This window comes from Ctenocephalides felis, unplaced genomic scaffold, assembly GCF_003426905.1.
Source record: "Ctenocephalides felis isolate EL2017-DRISC unplaced genomic scaffold, ASM342690v1 CF-g0.4_SCAFFOLD_01886, whole genome shotgun sequence".
NCBI lineage: Eukaryota > Metazoa > Arthropoda > Insecta > Siphonaptera > Pulicidae > Ctenocephalides > Ctenocephalides felis.
The window spans coordinates 39,377,083-39,399,959 of NW_020538040.1; the positions used below are offsets into that span (position 1 = coordinate 39,377,083).

The 22,877-nt window shown below is 28.6% G+C and overlaps 1 protein-coding gene across 1 annotated transcript in view; it reads right to left on the bottom strand.

Moving 5' to 3' along the window:
- The window catches only part of LOC113376748 (nuclear receptor subfamily 2 group E member 1-like), a 352,594-nt gene that overhangs the window by 97,699 nt on the left and 232,018 nt on the right, over window positions 1-22,877 (bottom strand). Inside the window, exon 2 of the mRNA XM_026616790.1 lies at window positions 11,665-11,710. Within this exon, the coding sequence (XP_026472575.1) occupies window positions 11,665-11,710 (46 nt within the window). The remainder of the gene's footprint in view (window positions 1-11,664; window positions 11,711-22,877) is intronic.

The window sequence follows — 22,877 nt, forward strand, 5'->3', positions numbered from 1 at the left end:
TGCATTCGTCAGTGTAGATTAATATATAATTTAGCATAAATAATACTTTTGCAATAATTAATTGCCAAACAAAAAAATATTTAACATGCAAATTTAAATGCTTATAACAACAACGGAAATACAATAAAAACATTTCAGGTTCTTATTTATCAAGCATAGTACTTTTCAACTTGCCGATAGAGAAGATTTATGCTTTTGCCAGAAAATCTGACTTTCTGAACATTTTGGCATACCTTAAAAAAAAATATGTGTGTATGCGTGTGTGCGTGTGCGGATAGAATTTTTCGTCGACGATTCTGCAATTATATTTCGTCGACGATTCTGCAAATACGAATTTGAATAATTTAAAAACATTTGATTCCTACTGATAAGGAGGCGTGCTGATTAATTTTTGGCAAAGATATGTCTAGCCGTTTCGAAGATACTGGGCAAAAGTGCCAAAAATGGTATTTCAGTTTCTGAAATAACAAAGCGTCCGATTTATATAATTCAAAAAACATTTTACTTGTATTGACGAAATGAACAACTGCTGAAATTTTTGTCAAGGCAAGTCCAGCGACTCCGGAGATCCAATAAGAAAAGTAAAAAATAATGCCATTTGGCGTTCAAAAATGATCATTAGCCATATGTACATCATATTATCAGATATTTCAAAAAGATTATAATAATAAGTACAAATGTTGTGTACAGTTATATTGGTTCCGTTTCAATGTTTACATGCTAGACGACCACGCGGCGCTTACGCGCTTTGATATTTCGACTCTAAATCAGCTATGCGGCGCGATTTCTTAAAAAATGTTCAAAATTTTCAAAAAAAATCAAAATACAAAAAAAAAACAAAGTATAAAAAAGTCTAATTATTCAAAAAGTCAATTTTCTTCAAAAATTTCAAAACTTCTCAAAAATCTAATTTTTTTTTAAAAATTTGTAAAGTTTTTTTTAAAAAATTTAGTTTTCGGCACGGGTTGTTTCAGCAATTTGCCTTAAAGCACGATGCCATGCATCACTACTGTTCCTGTTTTCCTGTTTCAAGTCATTCTGAATTGTTTGAGACCATAATTGGAAAATGTATGTATGCATGGCTAAATGTAATCCAAAGACCTTTTGTAGGCGTTTTGTCAAACGGTTGCACCAATTACCAAAATTTAAAAATCATTTGATGAACAGATCAAACCAACTAATATCTGTTAAATATCCTAAACTAATTTTAACAATTTTAAAAATATTCGACTAGACATTAGGATGAAATCATGCTGGCTAGTATTTTGGCAGAGGCTGCCCGGGTCGTTTGGTAATATGTTGAAAAATATTTTTTTGACAATTGCGGTGAAACTTTTTATCATGATTGATTTCATGATCTTAAAGAACATCATGGCCCTCTTAAAGAACATCATGTGTTATTGGTTCAATTTTAAAATTTGATTACAGTGGGAATAATGGTCAAATTTCAAACTTTTATCGTCACAATTAGTGAAGTTACTAAATCTCGATTCGTATTGAATATGTCGATTATCTACACATATAGGAAAGATTTGAAACTTGTTTGCTAACAAAATACCACTTACATCTTGAATTAATAATAATAATAGTTTAGCACGAATTGATCGAAGTATGAGATCAGTATCTAAGAATCTAAGACGATCTGTTGAGTGATGTTATAAATATACCAGGTGATATCTGCCAAATATCTTGAACTAATTTTGAAAATTAAACTATATCAAAGACATTAGTTAGAAATTACTAGATTTTGGCAGAGATCGCCCGGGTCGTTTGGTAGCTTGTTGAAAATATTTTTTTGACGATTGCGGTAAAACTTTTTATCATGATAGAGCTCATGATCTTAAAGAACAGCAAGGCCGAAGGTTATAGGTTCAATTTTAAAATTTCATTACAGTTGGAATAATGGTCAAAACTTCAAACTAATATTGTCATAATATGCCAAGTTGCTAAATCTCAATTCATACTGATTTTGTCATTTATCTACACATATAGGAAAGTTTTTGTAACTTGCTTCAAGACAAAATGCCACTTACATCTAGTTTAGCATAAACTGATCAAAACATGAGAACAGTATCCATATAGTTTTCGTCGATCTGTTGAGTGATGTTATAGAATTGAATAAATAAATTATATCATCCCACAGCAGAAAACAATAAAAGATAGAATGGCGCCAGTGCTATTAATTATGCGCATTCCAGATGATTAATGAATATATTTCACAATACATCATTAACGTATCCTATTATTTATTGTAATGTATTTATGAAATCGAAATATTAATTCTTGAGACAGGTTTTTGGGCACGTTCGAATGTCTGCAATAACTACTTGAGATCATTTGTGATGCCTCTACTACATTATAATCGAAAAACCGGAAATGAATAGATATATTCTGAATGTCAGATCTTAAGTTGCAAATGCCAATAACAAATTGTATTGTTAGATATGATAGAACAAAACTCGTAATGAATTTATTTAAGTGGCCCGCCAGCCTCTTATCATAATTTTCAAATTTAGTAGGTTATTTATTACTGCCACTAAATTATTATCTGGAAACACCAACAAAATATTTGAAATTTTCCAAAGTTTCGAAGGTATTTGACTTCTTGAAAGAGAGGTATATATTTTTGCCAAAACTTGCAAATTGTATGTTTTCTGGACGTTTCAAGTCATTTTGAGTCGTTTCGATCAAAATTGAAAAAATTATGCTGGTCTTGTCTTGTGTGTATATGTATGTGAGCCGATTTTTGACCCATTGTCAACATTTTTTCAAAACCAGCTAACCGATTTAAAAAATTTAAGAGCCATTTGTATTGTAAGTTGATTCTTGTCTAGTCGTTTCAAAAGTGCAAAACCCTTTGAGGTCTAGTCGTCTCAAAATTGCAAAACCCTTTTGAGTCGTTTCAAAAGTGCAAAAGTGCAAAACGTTTTCGCAAGAAATCCTGATTCAATTTTGAACATTTCTAAATCTTTCAAAAAGTCAGTTGAAAATTGTGCTGATTAATTATTAGTAAAGATTGATCGGTTGGGTAGTTTCTTCATAATATATATATATATATATATATATATATATATATATATTCTCTTGTTTCTTTAATGAATTTTAGCATGTTGATAGAGTTTATGGTCCAATCTAAACAAACACTTTAACATACAATAGCCCTGCGAAAAATAGTTAAATTAAATTAAAACATCTGGAAGCTTTGCTTAAGTATTTTTCAAATAAGCACTAATCCATTATTTTGAAAAAAATATAAGTATTGATAAGTCCCCATAAAAGATCTGAGTTTTATATAATTAGTAGAACAAAAAATAGTAGTTTATCTAGATTAAATAACTGTGAAAATAATTATTCGTTATGCATCATTTTCACATATAAGAATGAAAATATGTTTATGATAGTAAAAAGAAAGTTTCCATGTTGATGCTTACTTGTTAATATCAACTTTAATAAATTAATTTTAAAAATTCTAATTATTTTTTAAAATATGATTTCAAAAAACTGAGAACGTCTATTGATTTGTTACTTAGACGTTTCCTTTGTTTGCTCACAAAATTTCGCTAAACAGAAAATACTCCCTTGCGTGCGACCAAACTAGACTTAATTGTTTTTAAAGCCTGATATAATAAATCTAAGTTTTTTGGTCTTTTATTTGTGGCTTCAAGGGCTAAAAACTCTTTTTTTTTTAATTTGAGTAGAGAAAGTTACTTCTTCAAGAAGAAGCCATACTTATTTGAATTAATATATACACTGGTATAATAATCTAAATTAATATATACATTTGACAAAATATAACACAAAACTTTTTGATTTCAAATGCTAGAACCGATATGATTCTAAGAATCAAAACGCTTGCATCTATCTCTTATTATATAATCGGCTATACTTGTCATTTTCCATTTGTACAGTGAAAACCGACTTTTTCTACTAAAAGACCGGTTTTCGAATTCCATAATTTTCGCTAAAAAACCGCTTTTTGAAAAACGACAAACCCTAATACATACATACATTTCAACTTCCTATGAAAAGTACTTAAGTTTGTTCGTAATTTTTTATATGAAATCTCATGAATTGATAACAAAAAAATATAATTTCATTGGGTGGTAAATGTTTTAAGTGTCAATTATCATTAACTTCCCGAACAAGAAGTTTATATTTTCATAAAAAAATTCAATTCGCAATTTTTTTGTTTTATTGACGTTTAAAGCCATTCTGAATCGAATGAGACCCAATTTGAAATAAGTATGTGTGTGTGTGTGCGAAGAGATTTTTTACAGTAAATCGCATGTATGTGTATGTAAGCCGATTTTTCCGTCGACGTTTTCTTGAAAAGGTCTGATCCGATTTCAAAAATTTAAAAGCTATCTGATGTATCTCAATGAGGACTAGCGTTTATAAAATTTGCCCAACGATCGGCCGAGCCGTTTCTATGTACTTAACAAAAAAGTGTAAACACTTTCGTCCACGTTTTAGCCCGCAATCCTAAATCGATTTTCATCGAAATTCAAAAGATATTTATTTAAAGATATTATTGGGAATCGTGCTGATTAGTTTTCGCGCCGTTTTCTTATGATTAACTGTTGAAAAAAAAATCTTCAATTTTATTGAAACTTTTTTTGAATATAGATATAATGGTCTTATAGAACATACTGAAATATTACAGCCCTACGACAGATAGGCATAAGCCGTAATGAGTAGCTTTTTTACATTTGTTAAAATTAGATGTTTTACTTAGTATGGCGATAGAGCTTTAATTTGTTCTTAATGAACATGCTAAAACATTATGGTCCTACGGTAACTGGTTTAATTATGAGAATTTATTTGTTTTTGAAAATTTGATTTTAGTAAATTCTTGTTGTATTAGACACTTGTTCGATTTTCAATAATCTAATAAATCCACTCGGAATACTTCTAAATCTCTCATAAATTAATTTATTTATTATTAATTAAGTTCATTATTTACATATATCGGGAAGTTCATGTAACTTGAAAATACCACTTACAACTAATTTGTTTATGTATGAAATATGTGCTCACTCATGCATTAGTAGCATATCGAAATTCATATTTTTTGTATAAGGTTTATGCAAATTACTAATTTTTGGATTATATTTAAATGATAATTTAATGATATGAAAACCCATATGACAATTTTTAATACTATCTAAAGTTGCAAGTGTTGATCAATGCCTAATATATGGAAATATGAAAAAACATTACTTGTTATGTAGAATTAAATTAAAAACCGTCGTTATTTACGAATTCTTTAAAATAGTTATTGAACACAGTGCTTCGTTAAAACACGTCAATAACAAAGTTTAATTTTAATTAAGCAGTATTTTTGTAATTTAGATCTCAATACTGGTAAAATTGTCAACAACACTATTTAATTTTTATTATCAATTTCAAGCATTTTCATGAAGCAAATGATCATTTCGATTAAACGGTATTTGAACTTACAATACAATACAATACAATATTCTTTAATTGCACACATTCGCAATTGTGGTCAGAATGTCCTGTTTATTAACACAAAATAAGCAATGAAACTGAATGTGGATTTCATATTATAAAACCACATGCGTTACCAAGGTATCAACGTTTAATTATCGAACACAAATGCATCCCATTAAAATTCAAATATATAGTCGCCTGAATATTTGTCCGCCTACATAAGTTCATGTAATTAATTTATGCACAATATTTATATATGGTACTGCTTAGCCTTTTATTTTTGTACCTATTTCTTTGTGACATGTGAACAACGTCGCTTAAATGCATTACATACATAAATACACATTCGTACAAACACAACATTTATATATATAAACCTATAAGAATCCTTCGAACAATCGATTAAATAAAGATGATCATAGCTAATTAAAAGCAAAACGTATTGAATACATTTTTTTTTAACTATAGTATAACAAACATTGCCTTCTTAAGATATTTTTAGAAGCTATTTGACATTTACATATTTGTAGAACAAGAAACAAATAGTTCGAAGTTATGAATTACAAATAGTTTAAAGCGCCAATGATTTGGTAAGCGTTCAAATATAATAAAGTAAACTAGTTGTGCATGGCATTGTGCCTTGAGGCAAATTGCTAGAACTTTCCGTACCAAAAATTAAAATTTTTAAAAAAGCTTCAAAATTTTTTGAAAATTTTGAAAAAAAATATTTTTTTGAGTTTGCAAAAAAAAATTGAATTCTTTTTTATATTTTGAATCTTTTTGAACACGTAACTGTGCTATAGAAGAAATATCGAAGACGGATGACCATTGATACGGAACTCACAGAAATCTAAACAAAATTGGTACATATGTCTAATAATCATTTTTGACCACCAAATGGCATTATTTTTTTACTTTTTCATTGAATCTCCAAGACCGCTAGACCTGCGGACCCAAAAATTTAATCAGTTGTTCATTTTGTTAATACAAGTAAAATGTTTTTTTGAATTATTCAAATCAAATCTCCGTTCTCCCAAAAACTGAATTTTAGTACTTTTTGCCCTGCCTTGGCCAACTAACCAGCACGTCTCCTTATCAAAAAGAATCGAATGTTTTTTTAATTATTTAAATCGGTTGAACCGTATTCCCGAAATTGTCGACGAAAATTTGTATCCGGACACTCACACACACACATACATCCATTTTTGCTAAGGTATGTCAAAATGTTCAGAAACCTCTGAAACATAAAGGTATATGAAAATTTACATTTTATATTTTTTGTGATTATTATAACTTACCCAAAGGGAATTTAACAAATATTTATTTTGCTCTAACTAAATTTGTGTAGAAGAAGATATTTTATAGTATAGTTTACTTTTTAGCAAAAATTGGACACTTGCTGATTTTGCAGAATACACTATTTAGATGCTGATTCAGCAGGATTACAACTGCAACCATAGTTAAACCAGCAAAAATATTTAAAATTGGATGAAACATATAAAAACAAAATTTCATGTCTTCTGTTAACCACTGCAAATAAAATACACCATCGTCACCATCTAATTTATAGTTTCAATTACTTAAAATACTTATTTATAATTTTATTAATTTAGGATACACTCGTTACATAATGTACATTTACATTATTTTCATGTAAAAATTAAATTATTTTTTAGAATCCCATATAAATTACTATTTTGTATTCACGGATTTTTCATTTGCGGCATTTTCATGGAATATATCTCCCGCAAATATAGAGCTTCACCTGTTAAAAATTATAAAAATGTCTCCAGTTATGTATAACAATTATAAAAAAACTAGAAAATCAATTCAAGCTTCTTCAATTTCTGTTTTGATATTAACCTTAAATAAAAAATCTATACATATACATACATACTTTACAAAATTCTCTATATAACTTATCTCTATATAAGGCACACTGCTCAAAAAATAAAATATAATATTCTGTTTATTTGTTGCAATTACGCCAAGTGCAAGTTTTTGGTACCGTTTACCAAAATGTGTGAAACGAATGATTTGAATCATCCAAATGTGTTCAGCCGTTCTTTCAATAACCTACACAAATGGAAGTAATTTTCTTTCTAGTTAATTTGCGAAATCTTACAATTAGTGAAAAGTTCGAAGAGTTGGCATTTTACTAAATTTTTATAAAAGCTATAAATAACAATGCAATAAATTGTATTCATTGTTAATTGCGCTATAATAGCATGAAACAATATTGGAAATTCAACATAATAAATAAATTGGTATTAATTAATTCTTTAGTTGCTTTAGTGTTGTACCAAGCAGGCAATGTGTCTGCGCCAATAATAGATGCAATTAACATTAAATTTGATCAATGCGCAATAAACGTTATTGCAAAATTTTAATTGGTTTCTAAAATAATTAAGGAATTACCATACGACTCCTATGTAATATGAATAACTTGCACAAAATGCGTGAACAAATTATGGTCGTAAATTTCATATGAATAGATGTGCAAATGCTGTATGATTCATGTTTGAGACTTTGCAGCCGTTGTACTGCCTATATTGTATGAATAAGCTGGCCATGGTAAAATGATCTGGTAACCACAGTTTCCGGGTTTGGTAAACGCCTTGGCCAGATTGATATCACGCAGTAGTGATATCAGATTTTTATTTGAGAGGCAATATACATTGCCATCACTATTAGAAAAAATATATCTGATATAATGCCTTCAGAAAAAAAGTCAGCCCGAATATAATTTAATAGTCAATAACGTCAACACTAGATTAGAAAATGTTGATGCCAACAGTTTATAAAACTCATAGTTCTAATTGTTGTTCACACACACACACACAGATATATATATATATATATATATATATATATATATATATAAACTGTATAAATATCGATCAATAAATGTATGAGAATAGCGCCTTAATCAGCATTCAATGAATGCAATGCCAAAAAAGCCCTATCGCAGACTAAGTTGGTGGTTAAGCTATTTGTTTTAGAATCAACTACAATTTGTTACTTGTTTTACAATCGACTTGTAACCGTTGATTTACATTATAATAATAATAATAAAAAGTAGTCTGCGCAAAGGCAGGTCCATGGTGCGTGAGCACCACAAATCAATGATTTCCATTCCCTTATTTGTTTATTATTCCCGTTACGGTTTTATTACATCCATTTACTTTTTCATACAGTTTTATGTATTTTCCTTTCTATATTGCTCCTTTATTGGCTTTCCTGGTTCTTTGGCTTTCAGTTCTCTAAAGTTCCTCTTGTGGCGTAAGTCATCAACCATGTGCATTCTTCTCCTTCCCAACCCTTTTAGTCATTGCATTTTTCCTTTGGCAACAACGTGTCGAAGGAATTCTTTGTGCAGAATGAGTCCGATCCAGTTTCCTTTTCTTTTGATGATCGTGCCCATTAGTTTTTTTTCTACCACACTTTTCAGTACTTTTTGCCAGTAGGCCTATTTCGCGAATCTGTTCGGATTGTTTTTGTTTCGGAACTATTGCAAAATTCTCCTGATTCTCCTTCTTTTCTGCTTATCCTGATTCTTCTTTTTCTCCTGATTCTCTTGATTCTTCTTCTTTCCTATTTCGTGGCATTACTTTTACTTTTAGCTTGACATTTACATCCTGATTTTAGGTCTCAACAAAAATTCAAATTCCAAAATGGTATATTTACTCATTTATTTATTTGGTCTTATAAAATAGTGCATTTTCCAAAAATCAACTAGTGAATGTAATGGTGGTACATAAATATTTATCTTCTATTGTTAATTACAAAGATAATGTTTTACACATATTTTACAAATTCGATGCAAATTTAAAATCATATTTTCTCAACAAATTTAAAATTTTGAAAATTTGTTAGCGATTTTTTGACTGACAATGAGTCTTTAACTGCTATTCAACAAAACTAATGAATGCATTAGGTGCATTTACATATGCTTGTTTGATTGCTGAAGTTATTTTTTTTAAATTAGGAGTAAATGATTTTAACTAATTTATATATCGAGATATCGCATATAAATTAATGTAGGGGGAAGTCCCGTAACGCCGGACAGCACCTAATGCCGGACACTCTATTTAACACGTATTATTTAAGCGAGTATAAATCTTTTCATTCCAAAATGCAAGTGAAAGGGGCGCGGAGGGCACACAGGTGCAGGATCACGCGCCAAGACTCACGTGTGACGCACACGGCCACGATGGGAGCAACCCTTTGATGTTTTAGGCACAAAATCACGGCGTCACGTAAATATCAATGGAAGTAATTCTAGTATATTCATGCATTTACATTTGAGTGGCATTCAATGATAAAAGTAGTACTTGATTGTTATCCGTAAAATGGTAGAATATTATTAGATATTTTAAACAATTTTAGTAGGTACCACCAAATGAACAAACATGCCTGTCCCTTAGCACCGGACACCAAGTCGTCCCTTAGTGCCGGACAGTAAACATATTGGTATTTCTTGAGAGAATTGAGGTAATTTATTTTAATTATTTAATTTTGTTTTGTATGAATGATAACGGTTTACATACCTCCTGAAGAATGAAAATCTTATGATGAATGCTCCAGCTGAGAGCATCGGTGTGGCCCAGCCAAAAGGGTGGATAAATAGTGATTTTTTTTCAATATTTAAGAATATTCGTCAAACACATATGTACAGAGACTCCAGAGTATGGAGATGGCTACCTATGTGTTCAATACTGGTTATTTTGAAATGTCCGGTACTAGGTACCACTTTGTAAAATCTCTTGTTACCAAAGTTTGATTGTTAGTATTAATTATTTGTTAGCAAAGGTTGCGTTTTTGTTAATTTAGTTTGATTTCTAACTTTGTTATCTAACATAAGTCATAATTTAATAAACATTTCGTAAAATATTTTCTGATTTATTTATAAATAACCTTAGGTGTCCGGCACTCGGGGACTTCCCCCTATAAGTTTTAATTATTAGAACACTGTTTTATTCTTCTGTCGAAACTTAGACAATCATACGCAGTAGATCAGTTGTGGACCTAGATATGGACCTCATTCGATCATATGGATCAGATATTGATGAATATTCTTCAACCACTTTATGTAGTTGTCTATACGATCAAGAATTTTGTTTAATAAATTTCAAATGCCAATATTTGCTTCATAAATTAAAACTGACTGTTGCTGTCCATTATAAATCTAGTATTCATTTCATGCAAGAATTTGAATGCATAATTTTAAAATCAGTTCGAAGAGGTATATTTGCGATAATCGCGCAAGACATAGCTTGAGCTTCGATTTACGATTTGTAACAATGCCATAGAAAATTTTATTAAACAGATTTCTATTGAATGGCAATGAAATACATGAGCCGAGCGCGTTTCTAAAATATTACACTTTCCAGTCTTGCATAAGATTTACATTCTTAGATTTGCATATATATATAAATAAATATACACATAATGCAATGTAACTATATATCGTTGTATATATGCTAATACAACAATGCAAGTATTTATTTATTGTTTCAATGTGAAATCGGTTATATGTTTAGAACGTGGAAGCGATTTTCTTCTGCCTTTATGAATTAAGATTGATATACTTGCAGAGATGATAATAATACTAATGAGTATGCACCAGGAGCTGGTAATCAGCTAAAACATTTTTGAATGAGTGCAGAATTATGATTGATAATTAACTTATATGGTCAGGATGGAAAGAAAATTAGATGACAACCAATAACTCTAAAGCCAAAAATTTCTTATAATAAGACTAATATAAGAATTTTATATAAAAACCTATCCTTTAAGTTTCATTCACTGAATAGTATCAAAAATCGTAATTTTGCACGTTCTAACAGATCACAAATTATAGTCAAAATCTTTGAAAAAAAGCGATCCAATAAAGGAAAACCAAAGTTGCTCACAGTGCATGACCCTCAAATTAATATTGATTGTTTCTAAATTGTTTTTTTTTCATGTTATACTTAATGAATATCCAAATAATTAATAAATTGTTTGACGACTGATTTAATCGAAATCTGTCTTATGCTATGATTGATAGAATTGTAAACTTTTTTTTCCTCTGGTTTACAAAAGCAGTCGCAGGCGTGTAACTATGTAAAATTTCATACGATAATATTAAGTTATAAATGATGTAAAGTAGGAAATCTAAGCTATATTAAATTATTACTCATAATAAATAAAGTAACTTGCTCTTACCTTTAGGCTTGTAAATGTGGTTGATGGGGATGATTTTCCTCGAATCCTGGAATTATAAAATAATGTCATTATAATTTTACAATAAAACATAAATTTTATAAGATATAAAATTTTGTTAAAAAAATTAAATCTCAAAGAATTTGTGAGAACAGACATAATACTTGACAAATATATGTATTAAAAATGATAATATCCAAAAAAAGCTATATAGGTGTAGGAAGGATCAAAAGAACAAACTGAACCTTCACCTCAGCAAATTGCAAATAAAAAAATAAATCAAACTAAAAAAGCAACTTTGCAACAGATAAATTAAATAAATAGTTATTTCAACTCCGCCGATAAATATTTATGGCAGAATATACCAGATCAAGGTTATATATAGCGTAATCTCTATAAAAAATGTACGCCTGAAAATTTATATTTAGCATTGGTTGAATAATGTAGCTATTTTTTTGCAAAATTCCTTTAAAATTAAAGATAACACAATGATGAATTAGCTAGGAGTTTTATACTAAAAATAGCCAGATAGTTCTTTGTTTGATATGTGTTATTTGTTGTGATGTAATTGGTTTGTTTTTTACAATATAAATCATTTTGAACCTTGCCCTATTCATTTTTAGCGTTGTTCAATTTACAACATTTTTCTTATGACAAATTTTAAAATAATATTTTATAAGAAATAAAGATTCATTTTATGAATAAGCTTGCCAGGAGCCTGATATAATATATTGTTATTGATTACTTCTTGCTTGTGAATAAGTAAATAAATAAATATTGCCAATTTCAATATTATATACATATTTTCAAGTTATTAAACTCAATCATAACTTATTAAGTATCTTCTTTTTATTCGTATCATATGTGATATATAATTTAAATTTATGTTCATGCAGTCATGCAATAAGTTTTAAAGGCAAATTTATGCATGCACACAAATTTAAATGTTTATATTTCAATTTAAGCTTGCGTATTCCCTGTATAAATTCAGTGACAGATGAACACAATATTGAAGACAAAATTTAAAAAATATAACACAGATCATAAAGTTCTTTGCAACCAAACAAAGGAAAAAGAAACTTTTGCCAGCGTGCATTCGCGCAACAAATTTATTTGCAATATTATCAGGAGAGATGAACCTACAGTAATTAAATAATAGCTGACAAAAAAAATTAACAGTTTTTTTCTAAATTAATATTTCTTATTTATTAATAATTCAAATACAGTAATTAAATAATAGCTGCCAACAGAAAATCAACATTTTTTCCTTAATTAGTATTTCTTAACATTAATAATTAAAATGTTTTTGAATAGTTGCATAAGTTTTTACAACAATAAAAAATTAGCATTGCTGCTCTATTAATAATTTTTATATTTTTTTATAAAAGTTGTGTATCACATTTAAATAGAAAATTGAGTTCAACCAATTCGAATTTTTTGCCATCGCTATTTTTTTTTTTTTAAATATAGAGATTCTTACAGTTTTGTAGAACGTTTATAGAGATAAATAATAATAAACCAATTGACATCTGCTTGAAAAATAATAAAGTAATTGTAAAGTTGATCTGTGTATACAAGACTTTTTCAGACTTTTAATGAGAGTCTTATGAGAATACTATTGAGAGTTTTAAACAAATCACAAAACTCACAAAATATGGTTTTACTAAAACAACTGCTTTGAAAACTTTTCTATTTACAAATTTAGATATTTACCATTTGATACCCGTCATTGATACAATAAATTAAAAATCATATCGGAAAAATTTTAATATTCAATGTACCAAATAGAGATAAACCATCTGCTGGGTAGCTTTTTAAAAGAGCTACGTAGTTAAGAAATATTATCAAAATAGTTCTTAAGACTCTTAAATCCATAATGCTGTTCGAATTTAAAAATATATTATAATGCCAAACAAGACTGAATGTAAGGCTTATCATGTTGCTATCTATTACTTTGAGAAATGATTGCGACAAGTAACTTTATTTTGTATTGTCGGTTTTGATCAATGACTTTTCATCATCTTTCAAGCAGCATCAATATCTCACTATCATGAAACTTCTGTTTTAGTAGCAAAAAACTGAATCAGGTACAATTTGACACTATCATAATCATTTTACAAGATGTCTTTACACTTTTATATTATTTGATTGTATATTATTTTATACCTATAATTTTATAATGCATCATATATCATTTTATTTGTCAATAATGTTAAAAAATTGGTTGGAAAGGAGATTTTTTGCCTCACCATCTACCTCCATAGCTCTTGCCTACCCTTTTCCCATTTTTTGCACTCCATAACGAAGCAATAGCAATTATGATAGGAATTGATCTCAATTCTACTCAGGTGAAACGGAGTGTATGTATGGTTAAATTAGTAAACTCGTCATACCATGGTCTGATAATGTCAAAATTAACGATTTGATTTTCAACGCAAATTACGCAATGGATCAAAAACCTTTTTCTAAGTGATAGACATGCAAACTGCCTTCATTAACAAAGGGTACTTTACACTTAGACTAAATCAGCAAAGTTAAAAAATCAACTAAAACCATCTGAGATGTTTTATTAGACGAAATACCAAAGCGCATAAGCGCCGCGTTGCAGTCTAAGGGTTAAACATTGTAAATCTTCGTACGGAACCCACAGAAGTTTAAACAAAATTAGTTATTATTACTATTATCTTTACAAAATATCTGATAATTTGATGTTCATATGTCTAATGATCATTTTTAGCCACCAAATGGCTTTTTATTTTGTTTTTTTCATGGATCTCCAAAACTGCTGGATCTGTCATCTCAAAAATTTAATCTGCTCTTTATTTTGTTAATACAAGTAGTATATTTATTCAAATCGAAGTTCCTTTCTCTCAAAAACTGAATAATCATTTTTGGTACTAATTGCCCCATATATTTGAAATGGCAGGAACTGTCTTGGTCAAAAATTAATCAGCACGTCTTCTTATCAATACGAATAAAATGTTTTTTGAATCACTCAAATCGGTTGATTCGTGTTCTCGAAATAGTTGACGTAGAATTGTATCCGCACATACCTACACACACACACACCAATTTTTTTTGAATTTTTTTTAGATTACTATAATTTATCATACGGCAAGTTAATAAAGCCATCAAACAGAAAAAGTGCAACCATAGTTATCAATCCCTGGTAGCACTAGCGCAACACTCGATTGCGATTGCGAGTACGGAGCCGATTGTGAGTGAGTCCGCGACCGAACCGACAATTCTTTCGCGAATTACAAAGACCTTGCAAGGCCGTGCGGGCTCCGCTCCGACGTCGGAACGACCTATGATGGTTCATTGCGCATGTAATTTTCGATAAAAGTTGTGACATCATTCGGCTCATAGTCAGTTTCGAATATCTAATTAACGATTCTGCACAGCTGTAAATTAGTTGTGATTAGATCTACATTCGTATTGGCCAATACTATACCGATTGTGAGTCGATGGAAAAACGGACGTCGTGGTTTGCTTGGTGAAAACATCATTTAATGACATTCAAATTGCGTGTCTGTTTTGCATTTATTACATATTATTTGGAACAGATCTATTTAATTAATTATTTGATTAATAATAATTTGCAGTATCAATACTGGCATTATTTAATTAAATAAATTAGTTTAAAAATTTAATAACTTTTTTAAAAACGATTAAAAATGATTTAATAAAAATGCATTATATAGGGTAGGGCGGCGCACAAAGGTCTAATTTGACTTCGAGCAATTATATAGTGAAAACCAAACGAATTAATTATATGACAATAAATAACACATATCCAACAAACAACTATCTGACTATATTCAGTTTAACGCCCAGCTTATTTATCATTGTATAAAAATGTTACTTTTGCTGTTTTCACCATCACCAAGTCCATTTTATTCCATAGGTAGGGTGTACTGGGATAACCAGGAGGCACACGTGTTCAATGTCTTATTTTTAATTTTAAAACAATTTTACGAAATAATAGCTACATTATTCAACCAATGCAAAATATAAATTTCATAGGTACATTTTCTACGGAGATAACATTGTAAACATATATCCTTAATATAGTATTTCGTTAGAATTAATAATCAGCAGAGTTGGGATAACAATTAATTTAATTTATCTCTCGTAAAATTGCTTTTTTTGACTCAATTTACTTTTTCATTTGCTATTTTTCAATGTTTACACCTTTGCCAAGTTAAAGTTCTAGTTGGTTCTTATTACCCCTTACACCCAGGTATAAGCTTTCATAAAAGTTATATAACAGAACTAATAAATCTAACTTAAAATTATCCATACATCTTATAAAACAATTAAATAACGTCTACTTAATAATCATATTAAGGTTTCGAAAAGTAAACAACAATGCTCACAACCAATAAAACAACGCAAAAATTACCTTTGTTATGAATTTGTTTTAACATTGCCGTTTTTCTCCTGACAGCTCTCTTGATTGATTTAAGATGATGAGTGATTACATATCTTTTACCCTTTACTTTAAAATATTGTTGTTAAAAAGTTTCCAACTTTGTGAGATGATTGTAGATCTTTAAGTCTTGCTCTACCCTACCATTTTATAATTAGTATAAAATTTAAAACAAAAAATTAAAAAATATTATAATATTTTGTATATTTGTTAAATAAAATAAGGTTGTTCACCTTTAGTCATAAATATTAATATATAAATTCATAGTAAATATAAATCCGAATTAATAATAAACGGTTTCTGAATTTCTAAATAGATTTCAAGTTCAGATTTTTGACGAAAGCTTCACAACTCTGCTTTCCCAATTATATAAAATAAATAATTGAGCAGCAACATGAAAATTTCTTATTCATTTTAGGATATTTAGAAATCTTATTAGTTATATAATTACCACAATAATATCATTAAATTCATTAGTACGATGATTATAATATTTTTTAACCGATAGGATATCCTAATTAGTATTAAATCAGTATTTAATCAAATGTAAGCCAAAAAATATTTTATAAAATAATGACTTTTCTATCATGCATAAATCGGAAATTAAATAATCAATATTTTTGAAAAAGCAGTTCCAAAATTATTAATGATAAATATTAAATATTATATATATATATATATATATATATATATATATATATATGTATATACATAGATGTGTGTGTGTGATAACAATATAAAATATTTATATAGAGTATCATAAAAAATTAAGACATATAGTTCATGTTCTTTCATTTTTATACGACCTTGATGTAATAAATATTTCAATAAAAAGTAAGACAGATTCAAAAACCTTTCGTCAAACTCATATACCAAATATAAAAAAATTATTCACGCCGAACATCGATCTACTTTTTGTTAAAATTTAATTGATAGCGAATTATTGAATTGTTGTTGAACGTACTTCCCGATTACAAATTGGACAAGTTATTATTTATAATGATCATTATATTTCAAAGTTATCCGAAGCAACAAAGTGCATGGTACGAAACAATAGGTGAAAGAAACAGTTTAAGATCACAATGGAACAAGATCGTAATATTAGTATCGAAGCTGGTCAACATTTTACTTACGATCGAATGAAACAGTTGAATTATTTGAGGGATAAAAATATGACTGCATTTAACTAAAACGGAATGTGTGAATAACTAGCACTAACAAAATAATTAGAGCTAATTAAAGCTTTTGAAAAATCTTTAATAATGCATTTTTTCTTACAACAGAAACCACCCACTAGATTTGCAAATATTTCACACCAATATTAATTTGACGTCATCCTACATGTGGGTGGGGTGTATGGCATCGTGCCTTAAGGCAAATTGCTGGAACTTCCCGTACCGTAACGAAATGTTCAAGAAATGTTGAATGTTTTCAAATAGATTATAATAAATATTGTAACATTGTCTAATATTTATAAGAATTATATAAACTGAATTGCAAAGTTGAAATTATTTATTTAAGGTATATTAGAACTATAGTCAGAATTAAAATTAAAATCTGAATTATTTTCGATATACAAAAAAAAAAACATTTTATTTGAAAAAAAAAATTGAAAAAAAAATTGAAACATTTTTTTTCCAAAGGCAATTATTTTGTTGAAATAAGCTGAAAGCTCTTTGAATCATTTAAATAGGATGCTTAGTTCTCTTAAAAACTGCCACTTTTTGCACATTTAGCTCTGTATCGTCGAAATGGCTAGGTCTGCCTTTTCCAAAAACTAATCATCTCTTCTCCCAATCATACAAAATGAATGTTTTTTAGATCATTCAAATCGAATGCTCCGTTCTCTCAAAAACTCGATTCCTATTTTCTGCACTCTTTGCTCTTTATCTCCGTAACTGCTGGACCTGCCTTTGCAAAAAACTAATCAGCACATCTCCCAATCAATAGGAATCGAATGTTTTTTGAACCATTCAAATCGGTTGATCCGTCAAATTAGATCTTTGTGCCCCACCCTACCCTAAACATGTTGATGATTGGATCGCTTAGTTGATGTTTTTTTAAATGTTATTTCTAGGTAATTCAATACTTTGAGAATTAGTTTCTATTCTGTCTTTTGGTACTTATGACTACTCATTGATATATCCAAAAACTGATTGATCTATATACTATTAAATGAGTCCATTATAATTTAGAGAGACCGAATCTAACACTATACAATGGTGAGTACACGCCGAGCATGTTGGCCTACATAGGAAAAGAATTTGAGTAACTCGGTACAGAAAATGATTGTGTTATTTTTCAGTACACGAAATAGTGTTTCATTATTTCTTTTGTCTTAATCGAGCGACGCAATTCCTATCAAATTAGACATACTGTTAAAAACATTAGAAAAAAGACAATGGCAGAATTAAGTGACATTGTACGAAGCCACAATCACGAACCGATTAGTCGCTTGTAATAGTCAATTTGAAAATGAAATGCTATAATTTAATTTGATCGGGTTCGCCGCAACCAAATTATGGACATCGCTTGTTATTTGAACACGTGCCTTTGGTTTCATTTGCGACAGACTATTATAATAATAACTATTACGGAAATATGTTATTGTCCTGTTAGGAAACATTTTTTTCTGTGACCGAGCAGAGGTATTTCAGATATTTATAGTATAGGTAAATAACTACTTAACTGGTACAAATGGAAGAGAAACATTTTGCAGCATCATTGAAATTTACCGAATCTGCTAATTCACAATTTCTTTATTTTGCCACAATTTCTTTTTAATACCATTAGAAATTTTAAATAAAGATCTTAATTACAATTATTTTTTTTAAAAAGGCAGTAGCTAAAATAAATAAATCAATAAAGGCAGTAGGTAAAATAAAATAAATAATTGAATCAACTTCCAACATAGTTACTAATATCTTAGTACTCAATAAGGCAAATAGCAGGAGCTTCCCGTACCGTAATAAAATATTCGAGGAATATTAAATGTTTTCAAATAGATTGTTATAAATACTGTAACTTATATATGTTTACTAAAAACTAAATAAACAAAACTAAATTAATTGAATTCAAAGGGACAATTGGACATTGTCTAATATTTATACAAACTAAATTGCAAAGTTAAAATTATTTATTTGAACTATATTAATGAGCTTTAGAACTTTAGCTAGAAAAAAAAATCGATTTATTTTTAATATATATTTTTTTTAAATTTTTTTTTTTCGAAAATCAGTCGTTTCGTCAACACAAGCAGAAAGCTGTTTGAATCATTCAATTCGGATGCTTATTTCTCTCAAAAACTGTCATTTTTTGTACATTTAGTTCGGTATCTTCGAAACCGCTGGACCTGCCTTTGCCAAAAACTAATCACCACTTCTCTCCGTCATTAAAAATTGAATGTCTTTTGCAACATTCAAATCGGATGCTCCGTCTTCTCAAAAAATCGACTTCTTTTTTCTGCACTCATGTCTTTACTCCGTATCTCCGAAACGGCTGGACCTACCTTTGCCTGTACTATTCAGCACATCTCCTCATCAATAGGAATCGAATTTGAACCATTCAAATCGGTTGATCCGTGCGCCCCAAAAACGAGGACAAAATATTGTATCCATACACAAACACAAAATGTTCAGAAACCTTTAAAACGTGAAGAAATGTAAAAAATTTTAATTTCGATTTTTGGACGATTACGATAACTTACCCTACGGGAAGTTAATTAATAAAACTTGACAAATTATAAAGTAACTTCAAAACAATAAAATTATTTTGTTACATATGAAAGTGTTATTATTTAAATTGGTAAAGTGTAGCTCCAGATGAATCGATTGTATTTTAAATTTTGTGAAATTTTAGAATTTTATTTTTAAATCTATAATAAGATTAAATTTTATAAACCAGTCAATTTAAAACACATATCATCAAAAAAGCGCGGCATTGTTTCAAAAATATCTGTATTATATGAATATTATGATTGTATATATACTATGTATACAAATTAGACTGAAAGTTCATAATAAAAAATGCTTTAGTGAAACAGATTGTGCTCTAAGCTTACTCTCATTAAAAACAAACCCTACTAATGATAGTTGCAACTTCAAACAGCACAAAAACTTAATATTGTTACAATATCTCTAATGATGTTTTCCTTAACCAGAGATCAAAATCGTCGGAATAAAGGTTGCAGCTTTGGAACAACCTCTATATGTTATTTGAGTAAGAACCTTATTAAAACTGGCCTCTAGGCAATTTATATTTTATTCTTTTGAGATATATATATGGAATATATATATACAAACTGGAAAAGTTATAGATTACATATTATAATGTTATATAAGCACTTCATTACAAGTCAATAAATTGTCGCTGATAATTATGGAAAACTTGTCGGGTATAAAATATGTCATTATTATCAAGTTGCAAAAATAAATTTTGTAGACAAGAGTGCATGCTTTATTAGTAATACATTGAGTTTAAAAAAAAAAAGAATTTTGATATTTACGTTTCAAAAACTTGTTATCGGTGTGAAAAGCCTTTGTAATAAAACATAAATGTGAGTTTGTGTGTGTGTATGGTACGTATATATGTATACACGGATACAATTATTAACTCTGCGAATAAAAAAAACGTGTTTCTACACCGAAACTCCGATTTGCTAATTTTATGATTTCTCAAAATTTAAAGTCATTCTAAATCTTTTGACACAAAAAGTATGTGAGTGTGTATGTAAGAGACAAAATTTGAGCTTTTGTCGATGATTTTACAAAAACTCCGGCAGGCACTGATTTCAAAAATTTAAAAACCAGATGAGAGCTCGAGTTGATCATTTTTGCTAAATAATCAGCTGATTGGTTTCTTTAGAATTTGCAGAAAAGTACAAAAATTTTTGTCTATGCTTTCGATTTGATGATTTCTTTTTATAGGGGATAACCTCTCTAACATTAATTTTAAAATGTAATACAATATGTTTATTAATATTTCTTTTAATAAACTAATTTCACGAATTAATTGTAAACATATACACAAATATGATTTCATCAGTATACATATTTATTTTTAGATGTTCTTTAATTAAAAAAATGAGTTAATAATAATAACTTAATAATTGATAATAAGCAACTGCGCGCGAGTCAAAAATAACGAATCAATAATTTTATTATACAATTAATTTATACTTTGTGGTTCATTAAATTTATATGCCCATTATAAATAATTTCTCATCTGATAAATAATAAAAAATAATCTACGATAACTTTTTTAAGCGTTAAGAGAAATATTAATGACAACGCAATAATATCGAGATAGAGATCTGACAATGAAATTAATTTTAGTAGCAATTATTTTTATTATTAATAACTACACAAGAGACCTCTACTCTATGAATACTGACCGCCAAATGACAATGAACCAGATTTTCGGGAGTGACAGTTCAAGTACGTCCAAAATTAGGATTGAAAATTTTACCATCTGATGGTAAATGGCAGTTAATTAAAAATCATTTTAATTTAATCAATTTGAAATTGATGTAATAACGCCTATTAAAGTATAGATCCAATTAACCTAACTAGCTTCTAAATACGTTTCAAAGTTTATTTCGTAAGAATACCATAAAATAATTAATAATTTAGAGGAAAATAGCCAAATATGAAATATGCGTATTTTTCATAAACAATTATAATTATATTATAATATCAATTTCTTATTAATCATAATCTCAATTAATCATTACACCTAAGACTCTTATTAGCGGATCGTATAAATTATTTCTAAGCTTTTGAAAAAAAATTATACTGTTTGCTAGTTACAAAAACTACCCGATGTGTGTAAATACTCTTAGTTATTAATAATTAAGACTTAGCATTTACTATAATTTTAACAATATATTCTTGTACTTTTGAAATGGCCTATTATTACGAACTTCGCTGATTTTTTAAATTTTTAGCAATTTATGTAAGCCTATGACATTTGAAAATGTTCTTCAAATTCACAAACTTTATCAATTATAGTGTCTAACAAAGCTTCATCAAAATCGTCAAAAAAAAGTTTTTAACAATTAATTACCAAGAAACGGCCCGGCCAATCTTCACCAAAAACTAATTAGGACTATGCTTATCTGATATCTCTTGAACAGTTTTTTAAAATTTCAAAATCGGTTCTGATTTTTGCACTTTTCGTAATTATAAAAAACGGCATGCCCGATTATATTGCAAAACTAATTAACTCACAGCCTTATAGAGTTTTATCAAGTAACTTAGAAATTTTTAAAGTCCATGCATTCGTTTTTGAGAAAACGTCGACAAAAAGTCAAACTTTGGCCTACATACACACACATTTTTGTACCAAACAATTCAGAATGACTTGACACGTTCAAGAAATATAAAATTAGCGAACCGGAATTTCTAGTGAAAACATAACTGTTCAATAAAACATATAATTTAATTTAATAAATTATATTTTTAATGTATAACAAGTAAAATAAGAATAAAAAATAAGGGCATTATGGTGAGAATTCATCAGTTTGATAAAAAATTTCAATTCATATGCGTAAAATAAAATATTATAGGCAAAATTTTCTGATAAAAATCAGTTTTAAATATGACAGGTAGTGCATGTAATTTATTCTAATAATAAGATTTAAGTAATTGGTTTTTCCGAACAGATAATTTTATCACAATGCAAATTGGTTCATACAGCTAGTTAATTTTTTGATGACTTTTTTTTTAAGTGGCAGAATTAGTAGAAACAATTTTAAACATGAGCAAATCAGCTAGGTCAAAACCTT